General features: G+C 34.0%; 1 protein-coding gene across 1 annotated transcript; it reads right to left on the bottom strand.

Annotated features, from left to right (window-relative positions):
- Positions 1–1,584: 1,584 nt before the first annotated feature.
- LOC100923758 (olfactory receptor 13D1-like) lies at positions 1,585–6,721 on the bottom strand. The gene is made up of 2 exons (XM_003762771.2): positions 5,816–6,721; positions 1,585–1,620 (listed from the first exon to the last, which is right to left on the bottom strand). Exons 1-2 carry the CDS (start codon positions 6,719–6,721, stop codon positions 1,585–1,587), a joined length of 942 nt encoding a protein of 313 aa, XP_003762819.2.
- Between the last annotated feature and the right edge of the window lie 6,535 nt (positions 6,722–13,256).

Raw genomic sequence — 13,256 nt, 5'->3', positions numbered from 1 at the left:
GTTGTCTATCCGGTGAGGTATTTTACATTTTCTTCCCTTTTTTTTTTTTGGTTTTGTTTGACTAATTCTTGAAATCTCATTGAGTCATTCACTTCTATTTATTCCATGCTTATTTGAACTTTTAAATGAGGTGTGTTGTTCATTGCATTTTTTCCATTTCACAGATTTTGTTTTTTAGTGAATTGGTTTCAATTTCATATCTATTTTGAAAGGAGTTACATGTTTTTTTCCCATTTCATCAAATCTATTTTCAGTTTTCTTCAGACAATTTCTGATTTTCCTTTTCCAAACCTTCTTGCAAAGATCTCATTTCCTTGCCCCATTTTTGCTTCTCTATTTTAAGATCCTTTTTGAATTCTTCTAAGAGAGTCTTGTGAAATGGGGAATAAGCCTCTGTGGGGCTTCATCTGGAGATGATTTGCCTTTAGGACCCTCAGGGTTTGAGGTTTCTTCTTCCCTTTCTACATAAAAACTGTCTATGGTCAGAGTTATTTTTGCTTTTTTACTCATTTTTTTAATGGTTGAGATCTGCTCTTAAGGCAAAGACTCAACGGCCTATTTAGTTTTCCCTGAGGCTGGTAGCTACTGGTGCTGTGTAGGCATGGCCACATCCCCCATTCTTCTGGGTTCTGAGGATCACTGTTTATCTTTTGTATTTACTTTGGGTGTTTCACATCAAATCTGCCAAACTACTGTCTTGTAACCAGGACAGAGTAGCCTAAGCACCTCTCAGTAGATTTCCCAGTTTGAGGAAGCTGCACTGCCTTGACTCCCTGCTCTGGCTCGCTGCCCCAGCTCCCTATGTTGAGTGTGGGCTTGGCTGCCTCCTACTCTGTTCTATTGAAACAGACTTTTTATGAACTTCTTTCAAAGTATCTTCTTTTGGAAATTTGTTGTGCTCCAAATATTTGTGAGTTCTGTCACTCCAAAATCAGTTTAGAGGCTTGATCTGATGTTGATCTAAGGGGTACTTGAAGGAGATGAAATACAGACATGTCTACCTTCTGCCATCCTGGCTCCACCACCTGAACTCATGTCTTAATAGAATTATTATGATACCTAAGTAAAATGTTCTTATTTCTCTTGTCATTTGCTAATTCATATTTGACTATATATGAATTTGACTATATGCAACATCTTAGAAAAAAATCTGTGGAGGTTTTTTTTGCAAAGTGGCTGAAGTGGTTTGACATTTCCTTCTCCAGGATGTTCTCATTTTGCATAGGAGGAACTTGGGCAAATAGAGATAAAATGACTTACCCAGAATGACATAGCTAGTAAGTGTGAAAGGCTGTATTTTAATTCCTATCTTCTTCACTTCACTGCTTTATACCCTATATCACCTCAGTGTTCCAACTATAAAGTATGCTGTGATGTTTTTGTAATCTTCAGAGAGACTTTCATTAAAGGCAAAATAAATAATTTCTTTTACCCACAATTGAAATAATCATATTCTAAACAAAATTTATACAATTAGAATGAGAGAAATCATTGATTATGAAAAGTATTTGCATCCAAAAAGAGAAGAAAGAAGTAATTTCACCCAATAGATCAATAAGCATGATTTTGTAACCTGAAAAAATTCTAAAAAATACTATTAAAAGGATTTTTAATGATTGTCTAGAAAATGAAGTCGTGGAGGGCGTAACCAAGATGAAAAGTAGCAAGGAGAAATATAGTGAGCTTCTACCCTCCAAAATACAATTTCAAACAGATCTAGAAAACAAATGACATTGATCCAAGAAAAAGTCAGTCATTTTTCTAGGTCAGAGTCAGCATAGGAAGACAAAGAGGTCCATATACACTGAGCATAGAGACTGGCCAGAAGCACATGAGGTGTTTTATTTCAGCACCCAGAGACTGAAAGAAGACTGGGACTGTGCCCAAGGTATAGAAAAGGTCATATTTGCTTACTGAGACCTCATTTGTAGTATGGAAGAATACTCAACTATTTAGCTTTGTCTCTCCTTACCCACTCCTTGGTCACAGATCTAAGGAAGATGGAAGAGAGAGTTATTATGTTCACAAGAATATTTGACAAAAATGCAAAAAGATAAGGAGAGAGAGGGAAAGAGAGAGAAGGAAAAGAAGAGAGAGAATTATTCCAAAATATTTAATAGCAAAGTCTCAAAAGAAAACACAGATTAGTCACAAATTCAATTAGAATTGTTAAGACAGTTGTTGCAAAGGTTTTTAAAAAGATAAAAATATTTTTATAAATAAAATGAATGTTAGAGGAAAATTGGAAAAAGTAATGAGAATTATGCCAGAAAGAACTGGAAAGAGATTTCTTAGTTTTGGATATGAAATTAAAAAATCTAATTCAAGCAACAAGCTCTATGAAAATTTAAATGGACCAAACAGAAGCTCAATGAGATATTAAAATATGAAAATATAGCCAAATAATTGAATAATGAAGAAAATGTAAGATAACTCTTACCAAATGCAATTGACCTAGAAAACAAATAGAGAAGAAAAAATTGAAGAATCATTGAACTAACCTGACAAAAAAAAAGAACATAATCATTATGTTTCAAGAAGTCTTAAAAGGAAACTTCCCAGAGCTGTTAGAATCAAAGAATAAAGAGAACTTAATAATAATCTCCTGAAAGAAATTCCAAAATGAAAATACCCCTGGAATATTATGTCCAAAATTCAGAGCTTTTAGGGCAAAGAAAAAATACTTCAAGCATCCAAAAAGAAAATATTAAAACACTAAGGAGCCACCTAATTTAGAATTGTACCATGAGTAAATAGCTTGAGAAACAATATTCTAGAAAGAAAAATTTATGATGGGATGAAGGAGTACAACTAAAAGAAACTTTCTTAGCAAAATAGTATAATTCTAGAATGAAAAGAATGAAAATTTAATGAAATAGAAGATTTTTATTAACATTCTAATTAAAAAAGAACCATGCCAAATAGAAAATATGAAGCATAAACATGAATCAAAGAAACATAAAATAGTAATCATGAATGAACAATTATAAGGGACTAAGTAATAATAAATTACTAATATGTTTATGATAGGAATATGACATATTTTCTCAGGCCCTTTTAAAATTTATATAAGGCATTGATGAGTATAATTTTTTTTATTATTTTATTTTTAATTCATGAAATAAAACAAGCACTTCCATAACATAACAGAATAATAAAAAGATGATCATATGAAACTACAAATATGTTATATACAACTGACTATGTCTTTTAAATATATAATGAATTTATGACATTTGTTTGAAAAAAACCGGAATATCTAACTTGGAGAAGGAAAAATTTAATAAGAATAACAATTTTAATTACCAAAACATTATGATAATTTTCATTTGGCATTGTAAGGTTTGCAAAGCACATACATGGATTTTCTCCTTTGAAAACAGGGGATATGAGTACTATTTCAATTATTTCAAGACCATTAATATCAAATAATAATATTATATAATATTATTTTTTATAGTTTTTTTATTTACAAGATATATGCATAGGTAATTTTTCTGCATTGAAAATTGCAAAACCTTTTGTTCCAACTTTTTCCCTCCTTCCACCCACCCCTTCTCCCAGATGGCAGGTTGACCAATACATTTTAAATATGCTAGAGTATAAGTTAAATATAATGTATGTATACATGTCCATTCAATTATGGACTTTGAAATAATGTACAATTAGCCTGTGAAGGAAATAAAAAATGCAGGTGGACAAAAATAGAGGGCTTGGGAATTCTTTGTAGTGGTTCATAGTCATCTCCCAGAGTTCTTTTGCTGGGTGTAGCTGGTTCAATTCATTACTGCTCCATAGGAATTGATTTGGTTCATCTCATTGTTGAAGATGGCCAGGTCCATCAGAATTGATCATCATATAGTATTGTTGTTGAAGTCTATAACGATCTCCTGGTCCTGCACATTTCACTCAGCATCAGTTCATATAAGTCTCTCCAGGCCTTTCTGAAATCATCCTGCTGGTCAGTTCTTACAGAACAATAATATTCCATAATATTCATATACCACAATTTATTCAGCCATTCTTCAACTGATGGGCATCCACTCAGTTTCCAGTTTCTAGCCACTACAAAGAGGGCTGCCACAAACATTCTTTTTTTTTTTTTTTATTTTAATAGTCTTTTATTTACAGGTTATATGTATGGGTAACTTTATAGCATTGACAATTGCCAAACATTTTGTTCCAATTTTTCCTCTCCTTGCCCCCACCCCCTCCCCCAGATGACAGGATGACCAGTAGATGTTAAATATATTCAAATATAAATTAGATACACAATAAGTATACATGACCAAACCGTCATTTTGCTATACAAAAAGAATCGGACTCTGAAATGTTGTACAATTAGCCTGTGAAGGAAATCAAAAATGCAGGTGGGCAAAAATATAGGGATTGGGAATTTAAGGTAAGGGTTCTTAGTCATCTCCCAGAGTTCTTTCGCTGGGCGAAATTCCATAATATTCATATACCACAATTTATTCAGCCATTCTCCAGTTGATGGGCATCCACTCAGTTTCCAGTTTCTGGCCACTACAAAGAGAGCTACCACAAACATTCGTGCCCATACAGGTTCCTTTCCCTTCTTTATGATCTCTTTGGGATATAAGCCCAGTAGTAACACTGCTAGATCAAAGGGTATGCACAGTTTGATAACTTTTTGATCATAGTTCCAAATTGCTCTCCAGAATGGCTGGATGTATTCACAATTCCACCAACAATGTATTAGTATCCCTGTTTTCCCACATCTCCTCCAACATTCCGCACTATCTTTTCCTGTCATTCTAGCCAGTCTGATAGGTGTGTAGTGGTATCTCAGAGTTGTCTTAATTTGCATTTCTCTGATTAATAATGACTTGGAGCATCTTTTCATATGGCTAGAAATAGTTTCAATTTCTTCATCTGAAAATTGTCTGTTCATATCCTTTGACCATTTATCAATTGGAGAATGCCAGAAACATTCTTGCACATACAAAGGGACCTCCCTTTCCCTTCTTTAAAATTTCTTTGGGATATAAGGCCAGTAGTAACACTGCTGGATCAAAGGGTATGCACAGTTTAATAATTTTTTGAGCATAGTTCCAAATAATTCTCCAGAATGCCTGGATGTATTCACAATTCCACCAACAATGTATCAGTGACCCGTTTTCTTACATCCCCTCCAACATTCTGCATTATCTTTCCCTGTCATTCTAGCCAATCTGACAGGTGTTTAATGGTTTCTCATAATTGTTTTATGCATTTCTCTGATTAACAATGATTTGGAGCATCTTTTCATATGTCTAGAAATAGTTTCAATTTCTTCATCTGAGAATTGTCTATTCATATCCTTTGACCATTTATCAATTGGAGAATGGCTTGATTTCTTATAAATTAGAATCAGTTCTCTATATATTTTGAAAATGAGGCCTTTCTCAGAACCTTTGACTGTAAAAATGTTTTCCCAGTTTATTGCTTCCCTTCTAATCTTGTCTGCATTAGTTTTGTTAGATCAGCATTTATATAAGTCTATATAGAGAGAGGAGATTAGATATAATTTTCAGGTATGAGTATCAATGATATGGTCTCTGAGATTCTTTTAAACTTTGATATTCTACATTTCTGTAAAATATATATTGAGGAGTTAAATGCTTATTTGAATGAATACACAAATATAGTTTATATTATCTAGAAATGTGCATTTGTAATAGGATTCTGATATTATTACTGAATTTATTAAGCAGTAAAAGCAAAAATGGACTAGAAAAAAAAAAAAAAAACAAGGTACTATTAGCCTTGAAATATTTCACTTTCTCATCAAATACAGATTTTTTATAAGGACTTTTTCAACACCCTCTTTTACCTCCTTGTTCCTCAGGCTATAGATGATAGGGTTCAGCATTGGGGTTACTACCCAGTAAGACAGTCCAATGAGTTCATCAGAAGTTTTGGTGTCCTTTGATTGGGGTTTCATATACATGAAAAGGGCTGAGCCATAGAATAAAATCACCACAGTTAGATGGGCTGAGCAGGTGGAAAAGGCTTTCTTCCTCCCTTCACTGGAGTTGATCCTCAGGATAGTGGAAAGGATGAAAACATATGAGAAGAAAATGAGTAGCAAAGGAATGACTAAGAAAACAAAATTTCCAACTGTCATAATGAACACATTGAGGGAAATATCTCCACAGATAAGCTTGAGAAGAGCCAAGATTTCACAGGCAAGATGGTCAATGATGTTGTCACAGAAAGGTCTCATCATAGCCAGCAGAGTGAGTAGCAGGGAATACAGGAAGCCTAACATCCAGGTCCAAGTTGCTATCTGAACGCAGAGTGCCTTATTCACTATGATGGTGTATCTTAGGGGATTGCAGATGGCAACATACCGGTCAAAAGCCATCACAGCCAGAAGCACACACTCTGTACAGCCCAAGCCAAGAGAAATGACCATTTGTAATGCACACCCAGTGAAAGAAATGGATTTTCTCTTAGACATGAAATTTACAAGCATTGGAGGAATGGAGGAGGATGTGTAACAGATATCTAAAAAAGAGAGGTTTGCAAGGAAAAAATACATTGGAGTGTGAAGGCGGGGATCTAGTATGCTAATGATAATGAGGATGCTATTTCCTAATAGAATCACCAGATACATTACAAGGCAGAGCACATAAAGAGATATCTGGAGAGCTGGGTAATGAGAAAGTCCAAACAGAAAAAATTCAGTTACAGTGGTGTAATTTCCTTTGTTCATGTTATTACATTTGGGTCACCTGTGGAATTTAAGGAAGGACACAGCTCATAGGAGTTGAAATTGCATAACATCAATTATTTATGCTTCTAATAATATGTAATCATTTCCCCTTTTAGTCTTACATCTTGTACTCCTGGGTACGCAGGAAAGGAAACGAAATAATGGACTACAAATTAAGATACGTATTATTCCATGTACATAATAGTACAATTAAAGATAAATAAAAATACTGACAATAATTAAACATATCTTTATCTATCATTGTATACTTTACAAGATGTTTTTGTATTTTTGTCTCATTTGATTTTTCATAATAACATTATGATTGAAATGTGTTTAAATCCTGATTTGGATATAGTTTAAATGGGTGAACATGAGCAAATCCCATAACCTCAAGAATCCCAAGGAAACTTTATAAGCTTCTGACAGAAGACTATACAATCTGCATTGTTGCAGAGAATTTATATAATGTAACTTTCTCACACTGATATCTTCTCATATTTGGACTGAAACTCCCAAGACTATCTCCTTCTCCTACAAATTTGCTATAACTCAGGGTACATTAAGTTAGCTGCCTTTGGCTATACAACCAGTAAGTGGCACTGTCAGGACTAAAATACAAAGTTTTGGCTATGGATATATAGCCCAGTGCTTGAAACATGATTAAGATGTATTAATTGTTTTTGCAGTAATTCATTTGCTTTCACCAACCTAGGGTTTTACACTTCAACTTTACTTATAAAATGATAATATGGGAAAAATAAATTAAGCATTATATATTCCTGTATTGCAATTGAATAAATTATCTAAATGTATATTAAACTTAAATTAATTAGATCTAGTTGGTTCAAATGAGTTCATTTCTATTTCTTACCTAAGTAATAATAAAGCATCCCCATCAGTCTCCTCAATTTTTTTGAGTTCCTTATTTCTGAGAAAGAAGCACTTTTCTGCTTGATAAAACTAACCTTTCTGTCTCTATTTTTGACTTTTTCCCAAGACTTTGCCCCAGCAATTATTCATATCCTTTTCTATTGCTCCTTCTTCACAGATTCCATGCTCCTTGCATATATATTCAGATCTTCCTTTTTCTCAAAGAAAAATTCTCTCCTGGTCATGCTATCATCTCTCTATCTCTTTTTCATTATTGTTAAACTTCTTTTGGGGCTATTTTAAATTTACTCATCAGTCAGTCATACTGTAGTTCCTTGTAATCTGATTTTTACCCCTAACTATGCTATCAATTCTTTTCTCTTTCTTCCATATTCTACACATAATAATTTTTGTTTACCTTCCAGTGTGAGATTCAAAGCTCCTCTTCAGTTCATGCCAAGGCACTTTGGTGGATTATTCCACCTGTCTAAACAAAAAAAAATTGTTTTAAGCACATTTATAATAATAACTTGGTGTTTTGAGATAGCAACAAACACATTTTTCTCCATCTTCATTTTTCTTAGGTTTCAATATGGATGCAAATAGTTTTTAAAAATTTCTTTATATAGCCATCCTTCTCTTCAATCATACTTAATACTCATCATTGGACAAAGGATTGGATTCTTATATTTCAAATTTAAAAATATTTCAAGATATTATCAGATTTAACAAAATGTCTTTTTCACTAGTGTCATGGCATTAGAGAAGTGAGTAGAATTATATACATTAAATATTTGTTTCTGTCTGTGAACCCTGCAAACTTCTAAAGGTACAACCATTGGTCCTATTTGCCAACTTAACTCCCCTTCCTTTGAACCCCATTATTCCTTAAGGACTCTCCATGTTCCCTGAAGTAATTTAAAGTTGTATGTAGGAACTAAGTAGACGTTAACAAGTTTAGGATGCTTTATGGATAATGTCATAAGTCTAATTACACAAAACTTATTACACTGCTTTAATTGATGCCATATTAAATAGTATGTAAAATAGAAAGACACTTGATTTTCATTTTGTCAACTTAACTAGCATGGGACTGACACAATTATCTGAGAGACTCAGCCCAATTTCCCACATTTCTTTAATTTTTCTAGAAGCAATGCTGGTTTTTTTCTTTGATACCTCTATCACCCTGGTTCAGGCCCTCATCATTTCAAAACAGAACTATAGAAGTAATTTGCTGGCTGATCTTTATACTTTGAGTCTCTCCCCACTCCAGTCAATCTTTCATTCAGTCTTTCACTTAAGAGTGTGAGAATGGAGAGTTTTTTTGCCTTTCTTTCTATCCCCAGTGTTTAGTACAATACCTGGTAACATAGTCGATATTTAGTAATGCTATCTAGTCTAATAACTGACAGATATGGGGCATTCTAAATTAAAAGTCTCATCCTCTTCACATATGCATTTTCCCCAAATCTTTACATAGAGTGTGCATGCACATTGTTATTGATTGAGTCATGAATCTAGTTCCTAGAGTAGATTAGCTTTCTGATCATGAATGAGACTGACCAATAATTTTCTTTTGGCGAAAATGGATTGATGATAGATGTATAGTAGTATTTTTGGATTGACTTTGCTGCTGATACAATGACTAGACCCAAAGAGTAATGAATATTGAATTCATACAGACTTAAAGGGAGAGCTCAAATAAATTCTTTAAAGTAAGTCTCATGGTAGAACTATGATGATGGAGTAAAGGCAGGAGCTTACCCAACCTTTCTCTCAAACCACGCCAAAATATTTTAATGACTAAATAAATTTCAGAGTGTCAAAGTGTCTTAAAGAGATGAAGTAGAACATTTTCCAGGCAAAAGCAACTTAGAAGGTCAGCAGAAAAAAGTCTTTAGAACCAGGATGGGAGCCCAGCATGCAATTGTAAAGCAGGCTGCATCACAGCAGTTCTGGTACCAGTCCCAGTTCAAGCCCACGCCCCTGCCAGTAAAGCAAGAACAGATCTAGGGACCTCTGCATCAGAGGCAGAGTTGACTTCCAGACCTCTCAGCCCAGAGATAACAAACAAAAATTTGAAGCAGAAAAGTTCTGTGGCAACAGGATGGGAGTCCAGCATGCAGTCCCAGCACAGCCTATACTGATACAGCTCTAGCTCCAGCCCCAACCATGGCTAGAACCACCAGAACTAGCAAAGCAGTACTCAGTTGCTTTAGCACAGGAAATCTTATAGCTATAGTGGCGTGGACACTCTCTTAACAATCCCAGGGAATAAAAGAGTGCTTTTGGTCAGGTTTCTAGATAGTAATAAAAGAAAGGGCAGATTGGGGAAGGGAGTAGTCGGTAGCAAAACACTTTGATAATGGAGGGAGAGAGAGAATAGAATAAATGGGAGGGGGAGAAATACAGTTAGCAATAATAATTATTAAAAAAAAAAGTATTTTGAAGCAAGTTTCTTTGATAAGACCTCATTTTCCAAACTTAAGAGGGAATTGAATATGTTATAAAAAATAAGAGTTATGCCCCAATTTATAAATGATTAAGAGTTATGATCTATGCCCAAAGGACTATAAATTCATGCATATCCTTTGACATAATACTATCACAACTAGACAAGTATACTAAAAGAGATTTTTTTAAAAAGGAAAATGACCTATATGTGCAGAAATATTTGAAGCAACTCTCTTCTCAGAGCAAAGAAATGGAGAGTGAGGGGATGCCCATCAAGTGAGTAATGGCTGAATAAATTGTGATGTGCAATTGTCATGGAATATTATTGTTCTATGGAAAAAGATGAACAGGATTCTCTCAAAAAAAATGACACCTAGAAAGTCCTCTATGAACTCAAGCAAAGTGAAATACACAGTACACAAAGGAAGAGTGATGTTTTAGAATGACTAATTGTAAATGAGTTTGATATTCTCAGCAGGATAGTGATCCATGATTACTCTGAGGGACTTATAATGAAAAATCTATCCATACCCAGAGAAGAAACTGATTGTGTTTGAATATAGACTAAAGCATTCTCTCTCTCTCTCTCTGTCACTGTCTCTCTCGTTTTCTCTCTGTATCTATCTCTTTTATTGAGGGTATTTTTTAGTTGGAGATCTATGTTTTCATTCACAACATTACTTTTATGAAAATGTTTTGCACAAGTTCACATTTGTTTTCTTAATGGGGACTGGGGGTAGGGATAAGGGAGAGAATCTGAAACTCAGAAGTTTCAAAAACAAATGTAAAAAATTATTTTTAAATGTAAGTGGGGAAAAATATTAATGATTTTTTAAAAAGAATATCTATTGTTTTAAAAAGTCAGTTTCAAATCATCCCCAAATTATTTCATTTTCATATATTCCTTAGCATTTTTATCAATAACATTGATATTTATTTAATTTTTGAATAATATAAAGTTTTGAGAGAAAGAAAATATACTGATTTACAGAACTATGATTCAAACATATATTTACACATTAATATAATGGGTTTCTTCATCAACCCTCATTTATATGTCTTTACTCTTATTAGAGTGGGTTGTGCTGTGGATTTGGATGAAAGATCCTGAATTTGATCATCTTACTCTTTTAGAAATCAGAAGAAAAGACAGAGGCTATACTGAATCGTATACTATAATTATGATACATGAATCACAAGAACAACAAACCAAAATATCAGAATGTAGAGAATGGAAACTATGAAGTAAAAGGAAGTAACACTGGCTGATATCTAAAAGAGGTTCTTCAATGTGGAGGCAAATAGAAAGGAGTCTTTGTATCTTTCCTCTTTTGACATAAATAAGACTTTCTTAGAAAATTGTCCTTCACTGATTCCAAAGTGAGAAGGGATATGCTTTTTGATCTTTTACTTTAAAAACATTTCCATCCTTTGCTAACAAATTACTAGGACAAACCTGTATTTGGAAATATATTTTATCCTATTTAAAAGAGCAAGAACTCATCAAAGTTATTTAAGCCTTCTTAGAACCCTAAAAACTGGGGAGAGGGCTTCTGTAGAGGGCTGAAACTTCAAAAAGGTATGCTTGAATCAGACAACCAAGCACTTAAGGTTAATTACCTATTTTATGTGAAACAATGACTCTATTAGCATATGTTTGGATAAATGGCTCTTCTTAACTTTGGTGCTTGCAGAATGTTTAGTATTAAGATAATCATAGGCAAGAGAGAGAGGGTCCAGAGAGGCACTTGGCAGGAGGATGAAGAGCAGAGAGGCTGGTGATTTAGGACCCCAGAATCTAGGAGAGATCTTTGGCAAGCTTTGTGGCAGTTTGCCTACTTCCTTCACTTCTTCCCCTAAAGACCAAGGACTTTGATTTATCCTAACTCCAGCTGACCCTGAAGCCCTCCAGGGAGCCAGCCTGTACTCTACAGGCTTCTATTCATTTTTTTAATTAAAGCTTTTTATATTTCAAAACATATGCATAAACAATTCTTCAGCATTAGTCCTTGCAAAACCTTGGTTCCAATTTTCTTCCCCTTCTGCCATGCCCTCCCCTAAATGGCAAGTAGTCCAATACATGTTAAACATGTTAGAAATATACATTAAATCCAATATATACATACATATTTATACAATTATTGTGCTGCACAAGAAAAATAAAATCAAACAAGTAAAAAAAAAAAGAAAGAAAGAAAGAAAGAAAGAAAGGGAAGCAAAATAAAATGCAAGCAAACATCAAAAAGAGTGAAAATGCTATGTTGTGAACAACATTCAGGTCCCACAGTCCTCTCTCTCCAAGTGTAGATGGCTGTCTTCATTATTGAACCGTTGGAACTGATTTGAATCATCTCATTGCTAAAGAGAGCCACGTCCATCAGAATTGATCAGCATATAATCTTGTTGTTGCCATGTATAAAGATATCCTGCATCTGCTCATTTCATTTAGCATCAGTTCATGTAAGTCTCTCCAGGCCTCTCTGAAATCATCCTGCTGGTCATTTCTTTCAGAACAATAATATTCCATAATATTCATATACTATAACTCATTCAGCCATTCTCCAATTGATGGGAATCCATTCAGTTTCCAGTTTTTTGTCACTACAAAGAGGGATGCCACAAATATTTTTGCACATGTGGGTCCCTTTCCCTCCTTTAAGATGTCTTTGGGATATAAGCCGAGTAGAAACACTGCTGGACTAAGGGTATGCACAGTTTGATAACTTTTTGAACATAAAATGTCAGTGATTGGGGTTAGCATGCTAGTAAATATGATGTAACTGTCCTAAAATTGTTAGAAACAATGCAGGCTGTCATGTATTTACAGACAAATGCTCTCCTAATTTGTTTATGGTATCATCCTTTATGTCCAAATCACATATCTATTTTGACATTATTTTGGTATGAGATTTGAGATGTAAGTATATGCTGAGTTTCTGTCATGTTATTTTCCAGTTTTCCCAGCAATTTTTATCAAATAATGAATTCTTATTCCAGAACTTGAAGTTTGGGGGCTTATCTAATACTGGGCATAAGCCTTGATTATTGTGCCATATATATCTAATCTACTCTGCTGATCTACCATTCTATTTCTTAGCCACTGCCAAATGATTTTGATTACTATTGCTTTATAATATAGTTTTAGGTTTGGTACTGCTAAATCACCATCTTTTTTTTCATTAATTCATTTGATATTCTTGACATT

Source organism: Sarcophilus harrisii, chromosome 1, assembly GCF_902635505.1.
Source record: "Sarcophilus harrisii chromosome 1, mSarHar1.11, whole genome shotgun sequence".
NCBI classification, from domain to species: Eukaryota; Metazoa; Chordata; class Mammalia; order Dasyuromorphia; family Dasyuridae; genus Sarcophilus; species Sarcophilus harrisii.
This window is presented reverse-complemented; position numbering and strand designations above follow the sequence as displayed.